At 48.0% G+C, this 25,835-nt stretch overlaps 1 protein-coding gene and 2 long non-coding RNA genes across 13 annotated transcripts in view; 2 read left to right on the top strand and 1 right to left on the bottom strand.

Moving 5' to 3' along the window:
• The window catches only part of ST6GAL1 (ST6 beta-galactoside alpha-2,6-sialyltransferase 1), a 47,740-nt gene extending 34,908 nt beyond the window's left edge, over positions 1-12,832 (top strand). For 9 of the 10 annotated variants that reach the window (XM_056358126.1, XM_056358129.1, XM_056358127.1 and 6 more), the window contains 4 exons: positions 2,372-2,469; positions 7,612-7,713; positions 8,882-9,056; positions 11,314-12,832. In XM_056358126.1, coding sequence (XP_056214101.1) covers positions 2,372-2,469; positions 7,612-7,713; positions 8,882-9,056; positions 11,314-11,555 — 617 coding nt within the window. In that variant the 3' untranslated portion in view covers positions 11,556-12,832. Of the gene's footprint in view, positions 1-2,371; positions 2,470-7,219; positions 7,446-7,611; positions 7,714-8,881; positions 9,057-11,313 lie in introns of those variants that run through there. The other variant, XM_056358135.1, reaches the window with a different exon arrangement.
• Positions 12,833-15,369: 2,537 nt separating this feature from the next.
• The window catches only part of LOC130157976 (uncharacterized), a 58,899-nt gene continuing 48,433 nt past the window's right edge, over positions 15,370-25,835 (top strand). Inside the window, exon 1 of one of the 2 annotated variants that reach the window (XR_008825108.1) lies at positions 15,370-18,863. This is a non-coding gene — a long non-coding RNA (uncharacterized LOC130157976). The remainder of the gene's footprint in view (positions 18,864-25,835) is intronic. The other variant, XR_008825114.1, reaches the window with a different exon arrangement.
• LOC130157977 (uncharacterized) lies at positions 22,190-25,724 on the bottom strand. The gene is made up of 2 exons (XR_008825116.1): positions 24,192-25,724; positions 22,190-22,449 (listed from the first exon to the last, which is right to left on the bottom strand). It is a non-coding gene; the product is annotated as an uncharacterized LOC130157977 (long non-coding RNA).

The raw sequence follows: 25,835 nt of genomic DNA, 5'->3' as shown, positions 1-25,835 counted from the left end.
CACAGGGCAGGTAGGCAGGTGCTAGGATGAGGTTGAACACTGGAGTGTGTTTAAAAGCTACGAAAAGTGCGATGAACACAATAGTGGTGGTATGAACCAGGACAGCATCGCCTCTGGTAAAAATTACAGGTGGGAGCTGGTTGATGTGTTTCCACCTCTTGGGAGTGTTTGAGGCCAGGTGGGGCAAGACGTGGGAAGCTGATTCTGATTTTTTCCTTGGAGTACCTGTCTTGGCTTCTTCAGGTGCCTCTTAAAGTTCAGTAGCTAAAGGTTTCCACAGCAGTGCCCTTCTGTTGGAACACCCTCCCCCGCCACAGCTTGTGTCCAACGGTGTCCCCGTTAGGCTCCAGCATATTGACAAAACCACTCGCTCCTCTGCGAGGAGACCCTCTGGAGAGCTGAGGGCGATGGCAGTGGTGTAACGTGGTCCATGCCCGGGTTGGATTCGGTGCGGGAGCAGAGAAGCAGCGCCATGGGCAGCGCTCCGGCTGTGGCGCAGCTGGGAGGACGTCAGAGGTGGGAAGCCATTCCATCATTCTGGTGGCCGGGCTCTGAGCTTGTCCCCAAAGCCGAGGCACTGCCGTTAACCCCTGGTGGTGTCCCCGGTGATGTTCCTCACGCCTGAGTTGCAGACTTCAACCTTCCTGCTCAAGCAGTCACCTCTGCTAGCGACTCCGCAGCATCTGGGGCACTTGCAGCCTTGAAACGTCTGGGGTGAATATCGAGGGATTTGGGAGAATTCCATGTATTTATGTACATCTTTTTTCCCACTTCTGACCTGATGTATTTCCATGTCAGAAAAGCTGTGGTTTTGTTGGAGGAAGGTGCCAAAAAGGTACTAAATCTGACAGGCCTACAATGAATCATTTGTGTAGATAAGCACAATGGGTCACTCAATTTCCAGGAAATATTTGTTCCGTGTAATCAAATGAGCAGTTAGTCAATGGACAGGAGGCTGGCAGAGCAGAACAGGGAGAAGCTTGTAAACAAGCAGCTCATATCTTACAGGGCTCTCGGTGTTGTTGGAGGTTACGAATTGCCAGAATCAGAGTTCTGTGATACGAGAAGTAACAAGTGCAGCCCAACCACCTGGAAAAAGTGCTTCAGAGAACCAGCTACTCTGCCTGTGCAGTCATCAGATGCCCTTTTTGAAAGCAAATTTAGGGCATCATAACACTTGATGTCTGCCTGAAGTTAGTTGTATGGGGAAATTATAACCCTGTACTACATTGATGCAAGGTAGGATGTGGAGGTGAGGGGCTGTAGTGGTAACTACAGAGCTGCTTCTGGGCGTGGATGTGTTTTTTTGGGAAACATCACCTTTCTGGGTTTTGTGTGCTGATTTGAAAGGGCTCTAAACAGTATCTACTTGTCTATGAGAATGAAGTAGCTGAGAAAAGAGTCTTCACTGCCAGTGATTACTGATCCTCCAGCACTGCTTGTGAGAACACCTGTGTTTTCCAGAAAATGATCTTGAAAAGACCTGGTTCTGGACCAGGAGAGCCCTTCTGCCCTGGCAGGGGACTCAGCAGTTCCCCATGGACCCCGGCTGCAGATGCCATGAGCTTTGGTTGTGTGGCCTCAGCTCAAAGGCAAGGAAGGTGGTCCTGCTCCTCTAACAGCACCTCTGATCACATTAAAGGTTTCCTGACCAAATCTAGCAGGTAGGTATGGAGGAGCAGGGGTGCCAGGGTGACGGGCACAAACACCCCCTGTGCCGCAGCAGCAGCCTGGCTCTGTGGCATTACAGCCGCCTGGGCAGCTGGACCAAGGCAGAGGAGGGTGCTGGAGGAATGCTGTGCTATCTTAAGAGATGATGCCAGCAGGGGAAAATGCACTGAATCTCAAGGCATATAACAAGCCTTGCCTGTTAAATGCACAGCAGTGGTTTTATTTCTGTAACGTGGGAGGTACGCTGGCAGGCTGAAGTCAGCTTTGCTTTCCCCTGTGGTTATTACACGTTTCTCTGGCTGGTCAACTGCCAGGCTGCAAGAGGACACTGGCTGGCCATTATTTCCTAGTTACTTCATTTGCAGCCAGCCACATGGTAAATTAATTGTGTACTGGTCTGTCTGCTGGTAAAGTGGAAAGAAAAAGAGGGAGGGTGATGCTGTGCTCCTCTGTGCGGAGCAAATGCTCTGAGAGAGCTGCTCTCTCAGCCTGCCAGTTTAAGAAGTGGATTTTTAAAAATGTATTGATCATAAAGTTAGACTAACAACTTCTGCCACAGAATCTGGCTTGGTACTTCTCACTGTTACATGGAAGGCTAGAAACAGCCAGTTTGTATAGAAGTGCAAGTGAATAACCTAGTACACGTTTCTTCCATCGCTCAGTTGTCAGCTCACAGGCTTTCACTCCCTTTTGCTTTCAGACACCCACGATGCCGTCTTGCGATTCAACGGGGCTCCTATCAGCGGCTTTCAAGAAGATGTGGGGCAAAAGACCACAATTCGTCTTGTGAACTCCCAGGTAGGTCTGGCGAACACGTGCCAAGCGTGGCAGAGCTGCGTGCTGCCCCTGCACCCCGGGCAGCTGGGAGGCAGGCTGAAACAACAGCATCCGCGGGGCTTCTGGGTTCATCTGCTGCTGGGACGTCTTTGAAATGAAGTTGGGGAGAACAGGGCTTTCCATCTGATTTCTCCTGTCCTTAGCAGATAGCTGCAGGATGGGAGCGTCTTTCCTTGTAAGAGGGGACAGTTGGTCATGAGGTTGCCGCAGTTAAACTAGCATGTGCTATCGGACCTGCCATAGCCTGCTGGCGGTGTACAGCGGGCACAAGGTGATCTGATTTTTGTCTTGGCTTGAAATGTCTTTGTTGGAGAAGGAAGGCTGGCTGCTTGCTTGCTGCTGTGCTTTGGGAGCACAAGGCAGGAACGACACCACGGCTCAGCTAATGCTCAGCAAACAGGGGTGTGCCAAGAGATGAGCTGTGCCCCAGAGATGGGTGTGAAGAATGAAGGAAGTTTTTTTGGCTTTTAATAAAGGAACAATACTTCTTTTCTGCCCAGCGATGACACAGACTGTAGACAACGTGTTAACCAGGGCTGTTAAATGGCTGAAGGCACTTTTAGAGCTGTAGCCTGTGTGCAGCCAGGAGGGGTGTGGGCTCTGGTGGGGGAGCCGTAGGGTCCAGGACCTCATTGCAGAGCACGGCAGAAAGCACCTTCAATGCAAGGCATTGTGTACAGAGTTACATTTTTCCCGACTCTTCAAGAGCTCTTTCTAGGTATGAGGCTGTCCTTCTGCTCAATTTCTTTGGACTTCAGTAGGCTTTGAAGCAGACTCTCGGTGGTTAGGGCCATGTCTAACAACATGCTAGCAGGGTTAGTGTGCCACCCATTCAGGAGCAGAGTGAGACCTGCAGAAGAGACCATCACTGCCTTAGCTATGTCTGAGACTGTGCCTTCTTCCACATAGCTGTTGCCCTTCGTGTTTGCCCATCTCAGTGCAGGGTGGAGTTCAAGTGCAGACATGCAAAGAAAAGAGGATATCACAGCAGCATGTGCTGGGGAGGGGATGGAGTGGGGCAGTAGAATACTGAATAGGCCAAGAGTCGCTGAATGAAAGACCTGGTGCAGCAGTGCAGCACAGGGTGTGAGCACCCAGGAAGAGGAGGAGGAGGCTGTAGGTACATCAGGGCTGAGGGGGAGAGCGGAGAAGAGATGGGGGACTGAAGTGTAGCTTTTGTACTCCAGAACCAAAAAAGGCCATTCCCTTTCCTCACCCCAAAACTAAGATTTTACAGGCGCAGAGTTTTCTCATCTGTTCCTCTGTGAGGAGTCCATATATGCTGCCCTGTAACAAGGTTTGAAGTTTCTCAAAGCAGCAGCAGGAGTTTGGCCATCCCCTTCAAAGGCAAGACACGTAGCTAGCTTGTAACCAGTTTCTCTAGTTTGTTTTGTGTGTCTTTTGAATTACGTTCTTGCTTCTTGTGCAAATGCTGTTTCTACCTCCTCCTGCTCTTGGGTCTCGCCTTGTCCCCTTGCTACTGTGCTCTGTTCTCTGCTCGCTGCATCTAGGTTCCTCTGCGTTAAACCACCAGTCAGATGTGGGTCAGTTTGTCCTTTCTGAACCTGTCTGGTTTTAGCAGATGTATCTGGCTGCTGACATCTTTTTTCCTCTGTCCTCTTTGACCTCTCTGGGTTTTTTTTAATCTGTCCCTTCCATATGCATTTTTACTATGCCAGATAGGTGCTATCGCTTAAGAAAACTTTCTCTGGAGGATGTGCTCATTGCCAAACTTACTGTGATATGAAGTCGTTTACCAGCAAAAACATGTACATGACCCATGTGATACCAGGGTTACCCGCACAGGGAGGAGGCTAACTCTGTGATTGTACAGCTGTAGTACAGCAGTAATAACTCTCCATGTGGATGCTCTTGTTTTGGACCAAGTGTAGTTGTCGTCACGTTGTTACAGCGCTGCTGTTCTCCATGCAGATCAGCCTGTAGCCATGGGTGATGTTTTTCATCTGCCACCATCCCCTCTGAAAGGAGACACCAGCTTAGAAAACTTCAATTACAGGGAGAGCAAAATTGTTGGGAGCTTTTAGAGCCTCAGGTTAACTCAAAATGCAGCATTGACCTAGCTGCTGAAAGGGCAAAAGATGCTCTCATGTGAATAGCACAGGAGTCTCTCTTTTGGAGTTTCTAAGGTGAAGAGCTCTAATTGTGGTCCCTGTTATCTTCAGGGATCACTAGATTGAGAGCCTGGTTTTCTTCTGTGGTTTTATTTGCACTTTTAATGGTGCTGTTCTAGCCACGGCAACATCATTTGAACCTTCTTGTTGGTGGGGTTGCCTGATGGCACGTTGTTTTTCCGTGCTGCAGCAGCTGTGCCGTGCCTTGCAGAGCTCTCACAGGCATCAGGTGCTACTGGACAAGCTGCAATCTGTTCTTGGTCTGTTGGGCTTTTCTTTTGTTAGAAGTGGTCACTGGGAACCAGGATGGGATGGTGGCTTGGCTGCTCTTATTTTGGCTCTTGCCAAATATGAAGGAAATGGGATCTCCTGAATCTAGTCTGCCAAAACAAGTCAATAGTATCTCTTCGGCATGTGTGGCCGGTGGCCCTAAGTTGTTTAATAATTATTTTAAGCTATTTTTCTGTAATTTGCTGACCAGTCTTTAGCACATATCTGGGGATGGATGCTTTCAACAGTAGAGTGGGCTATCTTGTACGTGGGTGTACAGGGAAAGATTAATAGATTGCTACTGGCAGGAAGGGGAGAAATTTGGGATCCTCGCTAGGATAGGCTTGTAGGTCCCCAGGCTCGGAAGTTGTTCTCAATAAAGAAATTCTTATAACACTGCCTTGCTTATTTTTTTAAACCTTCACTAGGTCATCAGTATTGCTTCCTTTAATGGCATGTTTTCCTGCAGCCTTACCCAAGGCATCAATTTGCCCTGGGAAAGCAGTCACGTCTTGCAAAAATAAGGGCTGAACAGCGTGCAGGGGGAGTGCCAATGTCATTGTGTAGGACAGAGCTCCTTTCTAGGAGAACTGACCAAGGACCAGAGTACCTCCTTCCTCCCAGCCCTTGTTTACAGTTCTTGGCTGGCTCCTGGCTGTCACGGAGAGCGCAGTCTGCTTTGGCTGCCTTTGCTGTTATTGCCACTAATGAGTCTGCAGGGAGGAAGAGAAAGGAGATAGCACATCGGTGGAATAGAGTAATATTGTGATGGGAAAGGGGAGCGTGTTTAGATTACCAGGGCATTGACTGTGGTAGTCGGAGAGAAGGAACTTGTTTTGATGCGGTCAGTAAACATACCAGGAGGTTAGGGGCTGTATTAGCAAGATGCTTGCTAAACAGTGAATTGGTTAAAGGACAAATAAACTAGGAAATCAATAGATCAGTTGACTAATTAGGATGAAAAAGCTGGGCAAGAAAAAGAAGTCATGTAGCAATTCAAGGGAATTTAGCTGCTTGGAAAGACTGGGTCGCTACTGGACAGATCAGGTAGGTGAGATCTGGGGAGCCAGGTTCCTCCAGCAGGCAGGTTAAGTGACTGATAGATAATTAGTAGTGCCAAGAGCCAGCTCCGTGGGGTGGGGGGGATAGAAACAGCAAACTCCTTGTGGCTGTGGAGGGGCTCCCCCCAGGCTGCTTATCCCTTGGTGGCTTCTGTGCCTGTCACAGCTCTCTCCAGGGGTTTGTGTGCCTCTGCCAACTCACATGGCTTTGCTTGGCTGACCTTTGCTTTTTCTGATGCACAGCCTCTCTCCAAAGCTCCTTTCACGTGTTTCACATCAGAAAAGTGCCTGAAAGATTTCTAGCCTTTAAATAGAAACACTGAAATGAAAATGAAGGCCCTGTGCCTGTCCCGTGGCAGCGCTCCATCCCGCTTGTCCCTGGCGAGGGGTGGCTGGTGCCAGCAGCCGTGCCCCCTCCCTGCCGCCGCAATCCTGGAGCTCAGGCTGGAGTTCACACCTGCAGCACCGCATGCTCCTGCTAACAAGTGCCCTAGATGTCGTAGCTCCTCCGAGGAAATGAAAGCAGGCAGTACATATGGTCCAAGCCAGAGCCTAAACCCGTGGAGTTAAGAACAGATGTGAGGGAACCCTTCTCGCTTTTGGAATAATTCACCTCTGGGCTGGCCAGTGTCCTTGTGCTCTGGTTGGGGGGATGGCCAGCGAGGCTGGGGGCAGCTGGGATACTCGAGGATAAATTGGCTAGCTCTTAACTAGATCCGTGGAGAAAATCGAGACAAATGGGAGCTGCTTTTTATGGTCATGCTTTTCTGCAGCAGATGCTTACAAGCTGTCCCTGTGGTGGTTATGCCTTTGGGTGGGGAGGACAGGAGAGCAATCCCTGTCTTGTGTGATCCTGCCTGTTTGCTTTTTGCTGCAGACCTGGGTTCCCCTCGGGTGTCACAAGCTGTGGCGGTGGTGTGCAGGCTGCAGCGGCCACCCTCTCTGTGTGAACCACTGGGTTGTGTTCACTTGGGAAAGCCTCTGGTGGAGCCGCCTCTCCCCACTGGTGCTGCCTGCAGCCCCCGTGCCTTGCTGTTGGGGTGCTTCCCTTCCCGTGGCCGCTCCCAGGAGATGCAGAGCTCCCTTGCCCGAGCTGCAGCCCCCCGCTCTGGGGAGGCGAGGGGGGCTCTGGGGGGGCTGGGCACGCCGTGCTGTCCTGCCTTTTGCACTGGTGGTCCCGCAGCAGGGCGGCGGGGCGCTGAGCCCTGGCTGCTGACTCCATGCTGCTCGGGAGAAATCACCCCCGTGCAGATGTTTTTTGCATCAAGTGACGTTTCTTGATAAAGCCAACCGTGTGTTTGCGTTGGGCTCCTCCTGGACTGTCCTGATGACTGGTGGCAGTGACTAATGTTCTCACATGCTTCTGGTAGCTGGGGCGATGGTATCCTACGTACGAGGGGGTCGCTCTGCAGGTCCTGTCCTTGTTTTATTATTGAAGATGGATAGAGGAAGCCTTGCAACGGCAGTTTTCCTTGTGAGCCTCCGCTGCATCCTCCGCTGGTAGATAGGGCGTCACTTGGGGGTCGTGTCCCTGCCTGCATGCGGTGGCTGTGGCTGTAGTCCCCTGTGGTTTAGTGCTTGGCTGCCTGCTAAATCTGACAGCATGCTGTACATTATTGTATTTCTTGTTGTTATTCAAGCTTGTCACTGTTGAGGAGCAGCAGTTCCTGAGGGAAGCACTGTATAACACTGGAATCTTAATTGTCTGGGATCCAGCACCATATCATGCAGAAATTCATGAGGTAAGGCTGAGTTTTCTGTAAGTAAAATCAGATTCATATGCTTCAAAGTGTGTCAGCCCACTTCTTCTTAATGCGGGCAATCACTCATCTTTAAGGCCATTTTTCTTTGATATCATGGATGTATCTGTACGTGCTTCTGAGAGTATCCTGTGCGCGGGTGCTCCTAGGCAGACCCTTGCCTGTTCCTGATGCCGGTGAGGGCCTCCGACCAGGTGTAACAGGTCACCACCTTTACTGTCCCCTGGGCTGGTGCTGCAGTGAGGAGGTCACTGCCGGCTGCAGCAGCTGTCATCTCATCAGAGGGTGACCTCCTCTTCCTGACAGTCGCTGTAAGATTTGCGGATGGTTGATGCTTGCGTATTTCAAGCCCCAGTCAGACATGAGATACACTTGATGCATTATGAACGGATTGGGAAACCCTCTGAAGATCTTAGCAAATGTCTCCTCTCCGCATCAGCTAGACTTTCACTTGTGGGTGTTGCAGTCCTTCTAGCATTCTCTTTTCATTCTGAGTACAAAAGAGTGTTATTTGATGGGTGATGAGCTTTGGAAGCGCAGGGTGAAAGCAGGTAGAAGTGAATAGTCCATTCTTAGCTTTTATTTTAAGCTCTGCCTGTAACTGAGAGGTCTTTGCATTCCTTTCTCTGGGCTGCATTTCCTATTTTCTCACTGATGTTTATTTTTGTGTTTTGTCCCACACCTCCAGGAGACATGAGGGTGTATGTACAGCGTGTTCAAGAGTCAGTAAAACCAGGATGGGATATTCTTAGCATGGGAAAAAAAACTTCAAAATAATTTTAAGAAAACATAAACCATTCCTAAGTGTTTTTACTGGAAGGGGAAGCTTTAGGATGCAAATCAGTTCAGCCTGGTTTGGGAGGCAGTGCCTGCAGAACTGGATGCTCCTCTCCAGCGTGGAGAGGGTTCAGGGCCTGTAATGTTTAAGACTGAGCTCTCAATGTCATCTGCTCTTGGGAGGTGCAGAATGAAATTATGCAAGATGCTGATTTCATTTAATGGTCCTTCACTGAGATCCGGGTTTTCCTTGCTCTGTGCTCCAAGTCAAGTCATTCATCCTCGTTTCCTGTTGGTTATAGGAAACAGTGGGCTAGGAGTAAAAACAGTGGGCTAGGAGTAAAAAATCTGACTTCTTGTTTCCATTTTGCAGTGGTACAGAAAACCAGACTACAACTTTTTTGAAAGCTATAAGTCATACCGTAGTGCACATCCAGAGCAGCCTTTCTATATTCTGAATCCAAAAATGCAGTGGCAACTTTGGGATATTCTGCAGGAGAATTCTCTGGAGCATATTCAACCTAATCCGCCATCATCAGGAATGCTTGGTAAGATAATTGCCCTCTGAAACTTCTCTTTCAGTTTGCAGGCAGGAACTCCCCAGGATGCCTTTTTTTTCAAAGGCAACTACAAATTTATGGTGCTTATCAGAGTTATTTTTACAGTGTTTGTCTTATGCCAGAATTTAAGCTTCCTGTCTTTAAAGTAGCAGCTCGGTTGTGTTAAAGTAAGCAGTTTGCAGCATCGCTCTGAAACAGCAGTTACAAACATGGCCTGGTTCCATGTGAAAACAGAAGAGCAGATTGCAACACTGAGATGGTCTCGAGAATTCCTAGCTTCTAGCACCAAAGCAGTTCCCATAGGGTGCAAGAGGAAGGGTACAGCTCCTGCAGCCTCACAGCTTGTCAGGCAGATAAATCTGGTTACTGCAGATGAAATCTAAGTGCCTGCCTGTTTATGCTTTCCATATATAAATATGGAAATGTGTGTGTATATATATATATATATATATATATGGAAAAATATATACAGCTAAAGACTTACTGGGGGGCTGGGGCTGGTCAGACTCATTAGTTGCCTTGAAAAGTTCAGTGATATTACTCCTTATTCAGCATGCTCACGTCTTGTTTGTCAGCATGCTAAATCCAGCCTGCTGGCGAAGAGGCTCGTTTTACATTCTGCTGTTGCAAAGCTTTTCCTTCTTACTGGAGAGCAGATCTCATGACCAGCTGAATAAAAGGGAGTGAACTTCTTGGGAAGTTCACATGTATTTGAAATCACAGCGTTAGACGTGTGGTCATCTTTGCCACATGGATGTCCAGCTTGCTGTGCTTCAGCCCCTCCTCTGCTCCCATCGCTGCTGGGACACAGGCACCCTTCTACCTCCGTGTAAACAGAGCCACTTCTTATTTCTGCTGGTTGGGTGTCTAGTTTTCTTCCAGAACCTTGCTCTCACCTAGCACCTATGGCATCACTGCTGGGATATATGTGCAGAACAGCTGTGTAACAGCATAGTCGATGACTTCAGCAGCAAAATCGCTGTTCACTGGAGCTGGGGGCTTGAAGGCAGGCGCCGGGCTGTGTCAGACAGCAAATTCCTCTGTCACTTAACTTTGGGCCATGTTACATGCTTCGTAAAACAAGCCACCTTGCCAGGCTCAGGGGCACTGACACGTTCCAGCTGGCAGCTCTGGGTTTCCTGGAAGGCCTAAACACGAATGGAAACTGTCATTCGAAAAGGTGGATGGAAATGTGTTTAGAATGCACCTTAGTTAAACAAGTGGTTTCATGGACGGGTTCTTCTAATGTTTTGCAAACTGTGTTCATCATGTCACAGTCCCTCATGTCTCAGGTACTGCATGAGTTTTTGGTGCTGTTATACCTTTCCCTAGTATATTTTTGCTATTTCTTGCACTAAAAGAAAAGTAGCCAATACCCTGTGGCTTCTGATCTGGCCAGAAGGGTGGTCTGTGCCCGGCACTGGCCGTTGTGTCCCCTGGTGTTTGTGTCCCTCGTGTCGGGACACAGGAGGGCAGCACCACTCTGCTGCGGGGCGGCGGGGGTGGGGGTGGGCCTCCATACCCTCGGCACCCCCAGGGGCAGTGGGGGAGAGGGGCAAGGTCTCATCGCTGCTTACCCGAGCAGGTTTGAGATGGGCTGCTTGGATCACCTGGATCATAGAACACGGAGGTTGGTAATGACCTCTGAGATCATCAAGTCCAGCTGCTAAGCCAGGGCTGCTGAGCAACCACTACACCACGTCCCTAAGAACGGCACCTACACGTTTTTTTAAACACCTCCAGGGATGGCAACTCCACCACCTCCTTGGGCAGCCTGTTCCAGTGCTTGACCACCCTTTTAGCGAAAAAAGTTTTCCTAATCCCCAATCTAAACCTCCCCTGGTGCAACCTGAGGCTGTTTCCTCTTGTCCTGTTGCTTCTCATCTGGGAGCAGAGCCCGACCCCCCTTCCCCGCAGCCCCTGTCAGGTAGCTGTAGGGAGCAGTACTTGCAATGCACGTTGGCAGACACCTACGTTTCCACAAAGGTTGTGGAGAATGGTGGCACTCCTAGAAACTGGCCATTCGACATGGCTGTCACTGCAAACAGCCTGCTGTGATCCAGTCAATCATACCTTGTGCAAGAAAGGGCTTCAGAACACAGCCCCATCTGGCCAGGCGTGTTTTCTCCCTGCCTCGTCTAAATATTCAGCCAGGAAACCCTTTCCCTTGGAGCTGGCTGCTCCTTGCTGACCACCCGTCTCGCTGGAATGTTTCATCGGTGCTCTGGTTTTTTTCCCTCCCTAGGCATCGTGATCATGATGACGCTCTGCGATGAGGTGGACGTGTACGAATTTCTCCCTTCCAAACGGCAGACGGACATTTGCCACTATTACCAGAAGTTTCACGACCGTGCGTGTACCATGGGAGCTTACCACCCCCTCCTGTTTGAGAAAAACTTGGTGAAACATATAAACCAGGGCACAGATGAGGACATCTATACTCACGGGAAAGTTACTTTGCCCGGCTTCCGAAAGGTGCATTGCTAGCGGACCAGTTTTTAGCGTGTTTAGGGATTTTTTTCTTGACCGTCAAAGCACTTTTTAAATCAGGGTTGTCAGATTTGTTAGGTCTAAGCACTGGCATGTTTTGATAGCTCTTCATCTTGCAGCACTTGCTCTTAAGACTTGATTGCCTAACTTCTCCCACCTGTAAGGCAGCGTTAATACAGTGCGGTACGTCCACGCGGTATCTGCATGAGCCACTGCAATAAATTTACTCCCGCTGGAGCCAGGCTCGTGCAGCAGGTGGATATCTCTGTCTTCATCTCAGCTGGTGATAGTGTATGGGAGATGCAGGAGATGCTTTCTGAGCAGAGATTGCATGAGTCACGATCGAATGCCAAATACTGTTGGGTTTGCTTCAGAGGGGTTATGACAGCCGAGAACCTGGTCCATAAAAAACTGGAAAAATAATTTAAAACTTGTTCCCATAGTCCTAGGAGCTCTTTGGACCAGGGCTGATTTATGGAAACAGTCGAAGCTGTGTACTGATAAGCTAAACTCCTAGTCTACAATATTTGATTTTATAAACACTTTGAAAGGAAGTTGCCATGGTTATTGTATAAATTGTAAGACTTTTGAAACCATTCAGATGGTATTTTTGGCAAAGGAAGAGGGAGGCAACTCACAACTTGGTGATTCTTGCAAGACTTTTTAATCTTTTTACCTTTTTCTGGTTTTTTTAATAGCTTAAAATAAATTTTAGTGAACATTTACTTCTACAGTACAGTGCTGTGCTTGGTACAGAAGAAGCCTTATTTCAAAAATGTTTTGGGGAAGATGCTCTGAGACACAAATGCTCCCGTTTGGGAGTACTCACTGGAAGTCGGTACCTCTTTCCAGCTCTCTGCTGATCTACTTTTGCAACTGTTGGCAAATTACTTGCAGGCTCGTCTCCAGTAACAGAAATACCACATAGCTGCTGCTAGATGAGTTCCGCTTCTCCGCCAGCTACCTGAGGTGATCTCTCAGCTGCTGTGTGCTTTTTCTGAACAGGTGGGGGGCAGACGCATTGCTTCCGTGCTTCAGGAGCGGTGGGGAGGGAGAGCATGCTCTGCTTCTTGTACTCAAACGCAGACGGAATTGAGGAGGCACCTTCTTTCTGCTCGGGGACTCCCCCATGGCAGCATGGTGGTAGTAGCAGCTCTGCAGCCTCTGTGTGTTGGTGAGAACACCTTCCCTGTCCTCTTCTGTACTGATGTGTTTCATGATGTCTGTAAAGAAAGCTTTTTCTTCTCCTGTTTTGAATAAATCCTGTGAAGTCATTGGCCTGTTCCTGCCTTGGTGAAAGCGGTATAAATGTTGCTCGGTGACCCTGCGGACTTGTACCAGCCTTGCATCAGCGCAGGCAGAGGTGGGAGGGAGCTGCTCACCAGCTGGTTTCACTGAGCCCACCACTCTTGTCCCATCTGGGTGAGGGGGCCGCTGCAGGGCTGTTCTCAGCTCTCAGGCTGGCTTTCTGCACGCCCGTCTGTTGGGATGGATTGGATCTGTCAGTGTTAATGAATTGTATTTGCAGTGTGTATTCTGCAATTGTATTTGTGATTTGTGTTTGTATTCTGCAGCGCTCCTGCAAGAAGAAGATGTCAGACGGGCTCCCCAGGGTCTTTCAGAGCCCTCGGTTACATGTGGGCAATAGTGTTGCACTGGGCATGGAATTTCAAACAGTATGCTAACAGTTTTAGCTAGATCCAACGTGTGATCCATTTGCAATCTAAAGAGAGTCTTACATGACAGGAATTATGACAGAGCTTAAAATAGGCCAGTGTTAACTCTTTTTTTTTTTCCTCCTTGGCTGCATAGATCCAAATCTAATATACATCACAAGTGATGACAAGTCTGGTGTTTGGAAGAGCCAAGTTTAAGTTAGTGGGCAGTAATAGCTAGACTGTAACAAAAGCCTTATCCCTCCTGCAGTTGCTGTTCCCAGAGTATGAACGGCTTTCTACCCATGTGGAAAGCAGGAAGAGGGCAACAACCGCCCTTTACAGTGAGCCACTGAAGGGCCAGATGCTGGGAAAGATGTTCTGTAATGGTATGGGAAGGGTGTGGGGCAAGGTCAGCAAGTCTGGGGAGGAGGAGAAGGAAGGGGTTATTTTAGGTTTTGATGTAGGAAAGACCACCACAATCAAAAGGAGAGATATTTCTGTTTATTGGTTAGAAAGACTCTTCCTTAGCTGTAACTTCATAGCTCCTCCCTGCAGTATAAACTAACTTACAGCATTGCAGAAGCTCTGGTCTTTGAAGTGCTGAAAGGGATGGCAATTTTAGCTTCATTTCGGAGAGACACAGTCCTGAATTGTCTTCACTTCAAGTTCAACCTTTGCATTATCCAGTATTCCACCTATTTCTGCAGCTGTGCTGGTTAATTGGCAAAAAGTGTATTTTAGTATGACAGTGGACTGGTCGATAGGCTGTCAGGGTACCTCGTTTCTAAGTGTGGGCTCTTGGGAGCACATACTGGTCCTGTCTTGCCATTTTGAAAGCCTAGCTGATCCAGATTGTAAAAATAGCTTTTTAAAGACCTAGAATTGCAAAACCAGAGAGAGTTTCTGGAGGAAATAGCAACCTTTGATAGGACTTGTGGCAATAAAATATTATAGGTTATTTAGAGAAGGCAGTAGAGACCGATTTGTGATGTTAAGGAAGTGAAAGGGGTTTTCTCCACGCTATGAATATACCCGTCTTACAAAAGAGCCTGGTCTTAAATGTTTTAACATGCAATATGGGGCAAAGATTGTTCTGCTTTCCAGCTGGAAACCATTCCTTCCTCTTTGCCTTCAGGTGTACTGGAGAGCCAGGGGCGGGGGTGTGGAGGGGGGTCTGGTAAGATCAGAGCCCCAAGGAGGGAAGCGCAGCTGTCAGGGCCTCATGGTTGGATGAGGAAATATCTGGGCAATGCAGAAGCCATGACAGTATGTTACTGGCAGAGGAATGTTGGACTTCATTGTCTTTGAAGGAGAGCTTTCATTGTCTGGGCTGACAAGATGGCCTGTGGGTTGGTTGTTTGGCTTTCACTGAAGAAAAAAAAAAAAAAAAAGATCCAGAAATCCAAATGGTATGCACCTGAGTCAACACACCCTTCCTCACCTCCCCAGAAAGAATAGAGTGGTTGGGTGGGAGCTAGATCTGACAAGACACTAGTATAAAAAACCCCAAAGAAATCCATGCTGGCACTTCCTGGAGAGAAGGACGAGCCACCCCAGCCACGTATTCCTTTTGTTCTCTGTGCACGCACCCAGCTGAAGGTATGGGTACAAGACTGGTGGCTTAGTCTTCTCTGTTGTGTACCACGAAGTCTGATGCTCTTGCTCAGCACTGTGGATATTTCTTTTCAATTGTGAATTGTACCAGCCTGGCAGGGGAGCACATTCACATGCTTCAGGTGACAATACAAGGCACAGTGCAGGAGCATCAAGCTTCATCTTGGCACAGATAATTTGTGTGCATGGCCATATATGTATCTTAGCTCCTAGGAAATGCTTCAGAAACCATATGTCATGGAAATTCCCTGGTGCATTTATAGGGGAAGGTGGGAAAGAGCTTGTGGTGGGGGTTTGGGCGTGTTATTGGGTGTCCTGAGAAGAGAAGCTGCCTGCAGCCATCGTACTCAGCACAGCATCACCTGGAGTTAATGAGCTCGCTGGGGAATGGTGGGAGTGAGCTGTGACCCAGCTGGCTTTGTGCCTCGCCTGAGGTGAGAAGGAGCCACAGGTCAGGACTGTTTCCTGAAGGCAGAACTTGCAAGGAAGAGGATGTGCTGGTTTTTAAAACACGGATGAAGGAAGACTGGTATGTAGCCCTCTCTGCTCTGTAAGCAAGTAGCTTCTCTTTTTGTGCTAAATTCGGTGAGCTGCTCGGCAGCCTTGTCTTGTGAAAGGTATGGAAAATGGGTTCAGTATGAAAGACTGGGACTAGTCACCCTGATAACGTGACGGAGATCTGGCATCTCCTGGCAGTGGTAATGCACAGCTCAGGTCATGCACAGCTTGCCTGCTGTTCTGGAGCTGGGTGTGGAGGGATCCTTTTGGGGGGATTGTGTTAGAGGGTTGCAAACTCAGCAGCCTCATGCTATCTCCACTGAAAAAGGAAGGAGCCCTTGTATGGGCCAGCTTTCACACTCCCTGTTTCATCCAAGTCCTGTGAACTGCCTTCCTCCTCTAGAGAAGCAGCCTCTGCTGCTCTTTATCCTGCAGGATGCTGGCTCTGTGCTCGGGTGGCTCTCGGGCCACAGTCCCACTGCTCCCACAGGGAGAGCTCTGCAGCTCGCAGGTATATCGTTCCTTCGCCTATTTGCTTTTCTGAGTGTGTGTGCTGGCAGGCATCCCTCTGCCTGCAGGCAGCCTGCGTCCAGTGGCAGGGCAGGCACTCCTGCCTGTGTCTGGGAGAGGCTGAGGTGATGCCCTGGGGTGTTTGTGTCAGCCTGTTTGCTTGCCTACAGCTATCTTTGCCATTTCACGTGTGATGAAGGGAGAATTTCATGTCAATTGCATCTTTTGACAGCCAGCTCAGGCTTGAAGCTTAGCACTCTACCCATAATTTCTGTTCAATGCACAATGAACAAAACTAATTTGGAAAGAAAATGTAAGCAATGAGTATTTGGAAAAAAACAACCACCCACACCTCCGTTCAAGGTATGTTTTGGGAAGATACATGGGTGCTTGCAAAGGCAGAATGGAAGGTGAACAGGGAAAAACTGACCCTGGAAATGGTTTGGGAAAGCACGTATCTAGTGCAGTTTGATCCAAATAACTATCTGAAAGTCGGAGAAGGGGAGGAGCAGAGGGAGTCGACTGAAAGCGGTTTGATTTGGTGTGAGTAACTTCTGGCAGAAACCAGATCTTAAACAGAAACAGATACTTCCCCAAACGCCCTGAGCTCGCCTTCCTGCCTCCGTGCCAGCGCTGAGCATGCTGCTGGGCTTGAAGGTCAGTGTGCACTGAACGCTGCGCTCCTGGGAGCAAAACCAGCTTGAATGTCTTTATTTCCATTCATGCAAATGTCTTGCGGTGTTTTTCCTGCCTGGCCCTGGCCTCCTTTACAAATCCAGCAGCAAGCACTTCCACAAGCCGACGCCGTTACAACCTGTGGGCAGCCCCTTTGCAGTAGATGCCGGTGGCTGTTCTGCATGTCAGAAAAAGTTACAATCGGATCAAGTTACGATTTTAGTGTGTGGATGCGTACTTTTCCGTTTCAAGGAGTTGTAAAACCTTGTGTGGGTTTGCGAAGCCCCTGTGGCGGAGGGTGGTTTGCTGTAATAGACCACCAGGAGCGTTCAGCATCTCCGTCTGGGCTGGTCGCTCCGTGAGCAGGGCAGCAGCTGCCTCCACGTCCTCTCTGAGGAGGTGGCTTTGGGAGGATTCCTGGAGTTACGGCTGTCGGCTCGTCAAAGAGAAGGTGACGCTTCTCAGCGGTGTGAATGGGTGTGTTGGGGAAGGACGGGTGGCTGCACTGTGCCGGTGGTGGTCCCCTCCCCGCCGCGGCTGTGCCTGCCTTGTGGCATTGGGGTGAATGGGGGGAGTCACCCCCTTCAGTGCAGGGGCCACAGATGTGGTCAGGAGTGGTGTTAATCTTTCTGCATGTCCCCTTGTATCAATGCAGACCTCAGAAGGAGGGTCCTTGTAACGAGGTGATTAAATCAGCCAAGGTTGTGCTAATCCTGCTGCAGAAGAGCATCCTGGTGTGTGGTGGTACCCATGCCAAGACTTAGCAATTCACGCAGAGCCCTTGACTTACCTTGTGCTGCTCTGGTGATGCTGAAGTGCCCTGGGCCACTTCAGTTCTGTAAACCTAACCTGCCAGAATGTGCCATGTCTGAGTCCTTCTCTGATGCTGAAAGACTAATCTCTGACATTGAAAAACTAAAACAAAAGGCAGGGTCCTGGCTGGTGGAAGTGGTACTAGCATTTGTAGCACTTATTTCCATTCTGAAAAAAAAAATAAAATCAGGAATATGTGTGAAAATAGGTTGTATTTGTGAAAAGCCAGTTGCAGGTATGTCCAGCAACATAAAAATAGGAGAACTGAATTGCACATTCAACGTGTGGTTTATATATCACAGAATCAGTCTTATTTATGGTGTCTGAAGTGTTACATAAACACAAACCTTAACGAGTATGCAGAGGAGGAACTTTGCTTGGCTGAATATTCCACGCCTATTCAGAAATGCTGAATAGCTGCAATACTGCTTAAAATACTTCTCAAAAATGGAATGGAGCCAGACCTTTAACTGGGATAAATCAGTGGAGTATCCTGCGTTCAAGGAAGCTGTAACTTGTTTTCATGAACTGAGAATCTGTTTCCTCTCTTGGTTGCCTGGTTTTTCCTTGGGTATCTTCATAGACATTATCTATTTGATTCTTTCTTGGTTTATCAAAGATAGATGAAAGGCCCACATTTCTTAAGAAAATGTGTGTGAGGGGGCATTTGCAATTGAGTTGAGGAAGAAGGCTGAGCGAGGAGTTAAAAAAGCTGGACCTTCTGTGTCTGGGTCAAACTGCAAAGCAATTTGTTGGTAGGGAAATGGAGTGTTTTACGTAATTTAGAAAGTGCTGTCCTGTCCCAGCTGCCAGTTCAAGGCTCTTCGTAAGGGCTGGGTGAACTGGGACTCAAGCTGAAGAACTTAACGAAACGGTGAAGAAAACTTACTGGTCTGTTAGGGCTGAGATGTTCAAAGCAGTTATGACAAGAAGGAATTAATCTTGCTAAGTCGGACTGTCGTGGCAGATAATTGAGCCTGCCCAGGCTAATTGTGACCAACTGTTTAGATAAATGCTTTCCTTATTTTTAATGATGAAGAGTTCTAATTTGCATAAATGAGGTAGGAGGTCTCTTATTCAAATTCTAGGCATTGTTTGGTTAGGAAGATGGGTGAGTGACTTGGCCAAGGCAGTAGCGATTTGGCATTCCTGCTTTGGAGTGGCGTGAGGCAGCGCTATGGATAAGCTGTGTACCCTGTGTGTTCAGCTGCTGTCCAGCTGTGCAGGTCCACAGCTGCTCCAGGGGTGCCAGGCGTGCGGAGTGCTTTTTCTGCCCCGTGATTTCAAGCCTTTCATAGTCTTCCTCAATAAGCTTTGAAGCTTGAGCTGTCTTTGCACACACCTCACCCCATCGCCTCTGAGGTTCCATCCTGAGCTGTCCCTGTGCCCCAGGGTTGAGCACAGTGCCTCTTGGTCTGAACCATTTTGGTCCTGCCACCAAGTGGAGGTGACAGCTGTAGCCAGGAGTGGCTGCTTTGCACGCCATGATCCGACTGCAGATACTGGTGTGGGATGCCAACAAAAAGCCGCAAAACAGGTACGTCTTCATAAATGAAGCTTACCCGGTCACTGTTGGATTGACTTCTCATTGACCCTACCCAGGTTCTTCTGGGGCACGGGTGCTGGGTGGGGACGGCTGGCTGGGTGCTCTGTGCAACCTGTATTACAACAGTGCCAGCCTCTGGGTGTCTTTTTCTCACGACCCTGAAACTCAAGCACATCCCCTCTGTGCCAGCCCAGTAAACCCATGTCCTCCCTCGCTGTGTCCCACACAAAGGGAAGGCTGTCTCTCCAGACGTCAGTTCTCAAGATGTTTAAAGCAAACAAGGGCAGAGCGAGGGAATGTGGGTGCATCTGGGGTACGTAAGGACACCTGCAGCTGGAAGCTGGTCTGGGGTGAGGGTTTGGTGTGCCAGGCTTCATGGTGATGGTTTCATCCAGCTCTGTGTGCCAGTCTCTTGCCTCCCGACATCCTCCTGCCTGTGTGCCCCACAGCGGTGCCCTGAAGGAATTCTCATTTACTCTGTTTTAAGGCTAAGCTTTTATTTAATACTGAAATGAATGATAGTGCTGTAATACAGCATTGTCACGTGTGGCAGAGGATGGAAAAAAAATAAATGGTCTGCGTGAAGAAGGAAGTGGTATGTCAAGTAACCAGCTATTTTCATCGCTGTTTGACATAAAACGGACAATAGAGGAAACTGCCTAAGTTAAATTCATTTTCAGTTCTGTTATAAAGCTACTAATATTAAAAGGAAGCTTGTGTTGCCCCCTGCTTCCCCTCCCATTCTGACTGCCCCCTGTCACCCTAAGTGTGTGAATGGCCACGCTGCCTCCCACAGCCCCTGCAGGTCCCTGGGGACTCACCACGGCGGGGCTGTGCTGCACCCCGCAGCGCCTTTCCCTGCCCTGGAGGGTCTCTGGGGAGTTGGACAGGGATGGTGATGGTTGTGAGTGTGTTTCTGCTTTATGAAACCTGTATGCATGTAGCGGTCTCATCCCATCATCGCTCGCTATCCATCCTATCTCGCAAGCAGATGGTTTCTGTCGAGCTGGATTTGATATTTCCATAGCCTCAGCTTTAGGTGGGTGCTTCATTCAGTAGTCTTCCAGCGTAAGCAGTAAAGGATCTTTGGAAAAGCTGATACACAAATTAATAGCAGCTGAGCTGCTACCATCACCTGAAGTCATGCTTTGTTTTTGTGAAGGGCAATTTGCCAGCATACCCCTCTGTTAGCCAAGGTCTTACATTTCCCCCTGTGCCCAGCTGTAACTGAGTGGAAGGTCACAAGGGAGATGCTCAGAGGAAAAACAATAAATAAATACAGAAAAGTTCTAGAAGTGGGTCCAGGAAAGGTCGGCCTCATGGTTTGCTGAAGCAGATGAACCTGAGGTAATGCAGCGAGATCATTAAAGGGTGGTAAGAGGGATGTGACCGTAAATGGATTTTAAAGTACTGAGGAAGAGGTACCAGGACTGCACAACAAATATACGTGGGACCACATGCACCGCGCTGCTTTCGGTACAAGGAAACTGTGCCAGGGCAGATTGTTTTGCATCTCCGGTACAAACGATACGGAGGTGAATACAGCTGTTTCTGCCAAGTATTTTAGTACAAAAGCCCCATAAGGCAGAACCATCATTAGCTTAATCACCCCAAACTCCCCAAAGCTATTGGGAACACCTGAGTATCCTGCTTGAGTTTTTCAGTTGTGAAGTTGCATTTCAGAGGTTCTCTGTGCATCAGCAACTACCAGAAATGTTTTATATTTTTCTTCCATGGGGGGCTGAGGCTGCAGGGGTTTCTCAGTACAAGGCTGAGGATTGCAGTGCTTGTGGAAGCACCATGGGTTGGTAAAATCTATTTGACCCTATGCACCGGAGAGACTGGGAGTCACATAGAGTTTGCTTGCTCAAAGGGTGCTCTGGAGAGTCCCTCCTCACCGCTTGCTGAGCTTCCCTCAAGTTAAATATTTCCTCTATGTTTATTTGCTAATGTACCTTTTGCTTTGATGCATGAAGACAGTGATCTGGCAGAACCAAATACAGCGGTTTCCAAGAGCACAGCCCTTAAAAAGAGATCTTCCTTTGAAGTTGGAAGGTGGTTATTCCATGGAGGGCAGCGCTTGGCACTTGTTCATTTGTCAAACCATAATAAAAGCTTAATGATCGGCAGGGAAAAAAACTGGAAAATGGCATATTCAGTAAGAATGGGAAGAGCTGTGAAGTAACTTTCAGGAAAGCTTTTATTTGTTAAAAAAAGAAGAAGGAAAAGAAAAAAGTCCCCCATCTTGTCAGCCATATATCTAACAGGCAAAGTACTTGGCACGCAACTCCATCACTTGGTACTCAGTCCCAGCAGGCAGTCATGAGTGTCCTCATGTTTTGCTGCAGTATTAATGTTTTAAGGTCCTCTACTGAAGCAAATACACGGGTGCTCATCAGAAATCCTGTAGTCCAGAAACCGTCTCCATTTGCAAGCCTGAGCAAGCCCTTGCCTGGTGCAGAACCTGGAGCTGTTCCCCTCGCGTGGCTGATGGTGAGCACCCAGCGCTCCACCAGCGGAGTGCCAGAAGTGAATTTGTGCCAGCGTGCTGGGTTGCTTCTCAGCCAGATATATGCTGTTCAGTGTGATTTAAGGAGTCTGTTCTTGTACTGTTGGGACTCTGCGGGCTTTTAGTGCCATATGAGATGTGTATGTTGTGTATACATACACATATATATACACACACACACGTACACATAAACTTGCACAAGGGGAAGAAGCAAAGGTGCAGAGTGAAGCAATGGTGTTTTAATCAAGAATGGCTGTGAGGGGCACTCCCGGCTCTGGGGATAACTTTTGGGGTCTGAAGGGCTCTGCTCTCGTACATGCTTCCTGAGCACAAGTTTACCCATAATATTGCCATATGTGGCCAGATTGCCCTTCTGTATTGTACTTGTGATACCTGTTAGTCTGGTGTGTGCTTATATTTTAATTCTGAAGTTGGGAAAGGTCATGAATCTGCGCTGGTAACAGATGACTGCCGGTGTGCTACATGCAGACCCGCACGCTGGAGGGCTGTCCCGGGCTGAGGGTCTCTGTATGTTATGGCAGTGTGTTGTCGATGCAGGAGAATTTCTATTTTTGCCATGTGTAGCCTCCTTTTCTTGTCTTTTGGGAGAGGATGGAAGTCTCCAGGTACTTTCCTCGTACGTATATTGCAGATTCAGTATTTCCAACAGTACAGCAAGATCCATTAAGAGGATGGAGCACAAGCTGGAATTTGGGTAGTGGAAATGTTTGCATGTGCTCCGAAGTGTGAGCAGGTGTAATCAGGGGGGATTTTCACACTTACACTAAAGGACATGCGTAAATGAAAATCGGTTTCTTTCATTCAGCTACAATTTAATGAATTTTGCCTGCCTTAATTGAGTTCCCAAGGTCAGTGCTTTCAGGCATTCAGGTTGTCGTAGGTTGGCTGATGCTTTCGCTACTGCTTCAAAGACTGCTTAATTTTGTAGCATGTTGAAGTAATTAAAGTCACTGGTGTAGTCTAAAACAAGTTTTCTAATGCCTATTACCAGAGCTGTTCCTCAGTTTCTCTCTCAGGATTAGTAATTTGATGCTTTTAGATATCTGGCTGGAAGAAAAGAGCAAAAAATAAAGCCTAAATATATCAATTTGGATAAAACCACAGCCCTCCCCACCCCACCCCCACCCGCAAATAGATACGTCCCACAGAGAAAAAATAGTATTTAAAAACATATATTTTAATTAAAGCAGCTTTCGGTATGCATCATGAACTTGCACAATTGCAACTTTCTCATTACAAAACTAAGGAATGAAGTATTTAAAACGAAGAGTCACTTGCATTGTTTGAGATTTGAAATTTTTTTTGTTTGAGATTTTATTGAGCCTTGAAAAATGTGGAGCCTGATGGTTTTTTCCTCCAAAGTCATTTGGCATCACCTCAGAACAGCAGTTGTACTGGTTTGGGGAATATCCCCAGGTCATTAGTTCTGGTTTGGACACCAGAAGGGCTGTGTCCCCGACTGCCTCGACGTACGTGGAGTCAGCCAGGGGTGGTGCTGCACTGGTGGGTGAGCTGGACCATAGGTGGTGGGAAGAAATAACACATGAAGGATTGCTCTGTGTCCTCCTGCAGGCTTCGGTGTGAGGAGGGGTTGCAGCTGGGAAGGGGTTGCCCCCAGCCCCACCAGCCCCTTCTCCCCAGTGCCACTGGGCAGGTGGATGGGGCAGCTGCTGGGGCAGCTGGGGCAGTGGTACCAGGTGGGGGGGGGTCTCCTCTTCCTGGCTACGAGCATATGGGAGATACGCTGCTGGGCAGGGTCAGGAGTCTCATACTCCTATCTATTTTTAATAAATTGGGAGAAAATTTACACCATTTTAGTATTCATCTCAGCCATTTAAATATGTGACTCCCCCCCTCATGCATGTATTTTTTTTGTCTAATTATAATTTTCTGACATACTTTCTTCCTGGAAGCCAAAGTTATTAGCGTTTATCCTCCCAGGACTGAATGCCTCAGTTAATCTCTGAGTCATTCTTCCAATTACACATTAATTTATCCAGTATTGCTCTTCGCTGCTAGGAGCAGTAATGAGAAACACACCAGTCTCGGACTGAAATTTGCTGAAGGGAAGGAGTAACAAGTCTGTGGTGTATCTTTGGGGGATGACTCGGTGAGAGGTATACTGAAACACACAGAGCGTTTGGGAAGGCAATTGGGGGAAGTGTGATGACTGATTTACTCCATGGAGCTTTGCAGTATGCAAGTGGGTGAGGAGGAACTCCTCAGGGGTTTGGTGCCTGCATGTCTTCTCCCCCTCGCTTTCCCTCCTGACTCTTGGGATGCCAGCTTCTAAATTAGCCTCAGCTTTCTCCCTGCTAACCCATTCAGGAGAAGATACGGATTGCTGAAGGCATCTAGTGCTCTGGTTTGCAGATCGACCACAAACTTGCGAAAGAAATGACTTGTCATCTGGGCAGCTTGAGATCACTCTTCCCCAGGTTTTCTTGGGGGGTGGGGGAAAGGCAAAAAAGCAAATACTTAGCTGTTTATGTTATTCAAAATAGAAAATGCTCTTAAAGTTATTCTTGAAAGATGCAGGTGGAAAAAATGGAGGCTGAAATGCTTCAGCTGTTTTCACTGCAGTGCAGCCTGCAGTGTCTGTAGCCCAAGCCTTGGACTGACGGGCATAAAGACCTGTTTGAGCAACGGAGCCAGTTGTCCTGAAGAAGCCGGTGGGGAACCTGTATGACCGAAACATGGGGAAATGGTATTTACACTGGTGCTGTCTGCAAGACAGAGAAATCGCGTGAGTCAGTAAGTCGGTATCTGAAAGGCATCGGCACACAAACCTGCTGTGCAGTCGGGGCTGTCGGTGAAAAGCCGTAAGCTGAAACCCCTTTGGGGTGATGTGAGCTGCAGCGAGGACGCTCCCACAGCGTGGTTGTGCATCACCCAAAGGCAGAGCTGACATCTGACCTACGGAGCTGCTCATGACAAGCTAATGCTTTAAGGAGCTGTAGTGTTGCTTGCCTGGATCTCGCGGTTGATCTGTAACTGAAGCTCTGCCTTGACAGATGGGTCAGACCTGGACTCCTGACGGGGGGGGTGGGTCCCTTCATGGGGTGCACGCGTTGGAGCGAGGCACAGCCTTGCAGAGCATGTTAGCTGCCGTGACCACTTCACTCTTCCGATCTGTTCCAGCAAGTCTGGATGGATTTTCTCTATGCCCCATGTCTTAATTACTTTGTTGTTATCTGGAAGCAAATTCTGAGAAGCACAACTAAAATAAACATCCCCTCTCTCTTCTTGGAAACGCAGACGCCTGTTTGTTGGGCATGTCTATGACCTCCCAGGTTAATGAGCAACTTTCTGATGCAGTGTGGGGGTAAACCTCTCCTCTGGTTTGGTGTCAGATGGAAAGTTCAGTAGATAGAGGCATTTCCCACTCAGAAATGTAGACGGTGATAAAAGCCTTGATAGAGATGCCTGCCTTTGGGGGAGCATGTGCGGCACGGTACCGCAGTGTGGGGGTTCGGCCAGGGATGGGGTCACTCCAGGAGCAGTGACCTGGTGATGCTGCTGAGCTGGTTTGTGACACCAAATCAGGAACCAGTGCTTCTGGTTTCATTAGCAGTGACAGGCTCAGCTAGAGATATTTTGGCACTGAAAAGCCTGTCTTATAAACCTTATTTGCAGTGATTTATTAGTGTGTCCTTTTTCTTTTTTAATGGACAGTCCTTTTTAAAAATTTTTCTTTTAATAGATGAGTCGACTCATCTATTTAGGCAAATTATATTAAACAATATGTAGAAATAAGATTGCATGGAGCTCTTACTGTTGCTTTGATTAATCAATCTTCCTTTGTTCCATAAACATATTTTTATTCTGTCATCTTCTGTGCTTTTATGCAAAGTGAAATTATTTTATGATAAAGTGCTGTGCTATGTTAGATAATTCTGACAATAAAGAAAGCTTGGACTGTTAGTCCTCCTAACTGCATACTCTCAAACGTTCTTGTTTTCCCTAGACCTTACATGTCTTATGATACTCTTTTGAGATGTATCTTACATATGTTCGATAGAATAACCCACTAAATTATAAAAGATGTGGTGTTTGTGCTGCATTTGTACAGATCCAGCTATCGAATGCAACGGGGGTCACAATTGCCCTCCTTTTTCATGCTGTGTAGTAAAAGAAACACGACTTTCATTTAGTACGGCGAGAGATAATAGGCTTCAACTCGATCATAAAAAGACTTTTCCACTGAGAATTAGCTGCACTGAAGGAAAGGGTGGGAAATTACGTGGATAACAAGAATATATTAAGACCTGAATAATTTTATTCCAAACCTTTTTTACTCCCTTTTGCTTCAGGAAGAACAGGAGTGCCTGGTAAACAGGAATTAAGAAGGAACTTCCTATAGGGTTATCTCGTGTGGTGATGGCTCCCTACAGGGTTTCTCCTGCCTTTTCCTGGAATTGTTAAATTAAATC

This window comes from Falco biarmicus, chromosome 13 (genome assembly GCF_023638135.1).
Source record: "Falco biarmicus isolate bFalBia1 chromosome 13, bFalBia1.pri, whole genome shotgun sequence".
NCBI classification, from domain to species: domain Eukaryota; kingdom Metazoa; phylum Chordata; class Aves; order Falconiformes; family Falconidae; genus Falco; species Falco biarmicus.
This window is presented reverse-complemented; position numbering and strand designations above follow the sequence as displayed.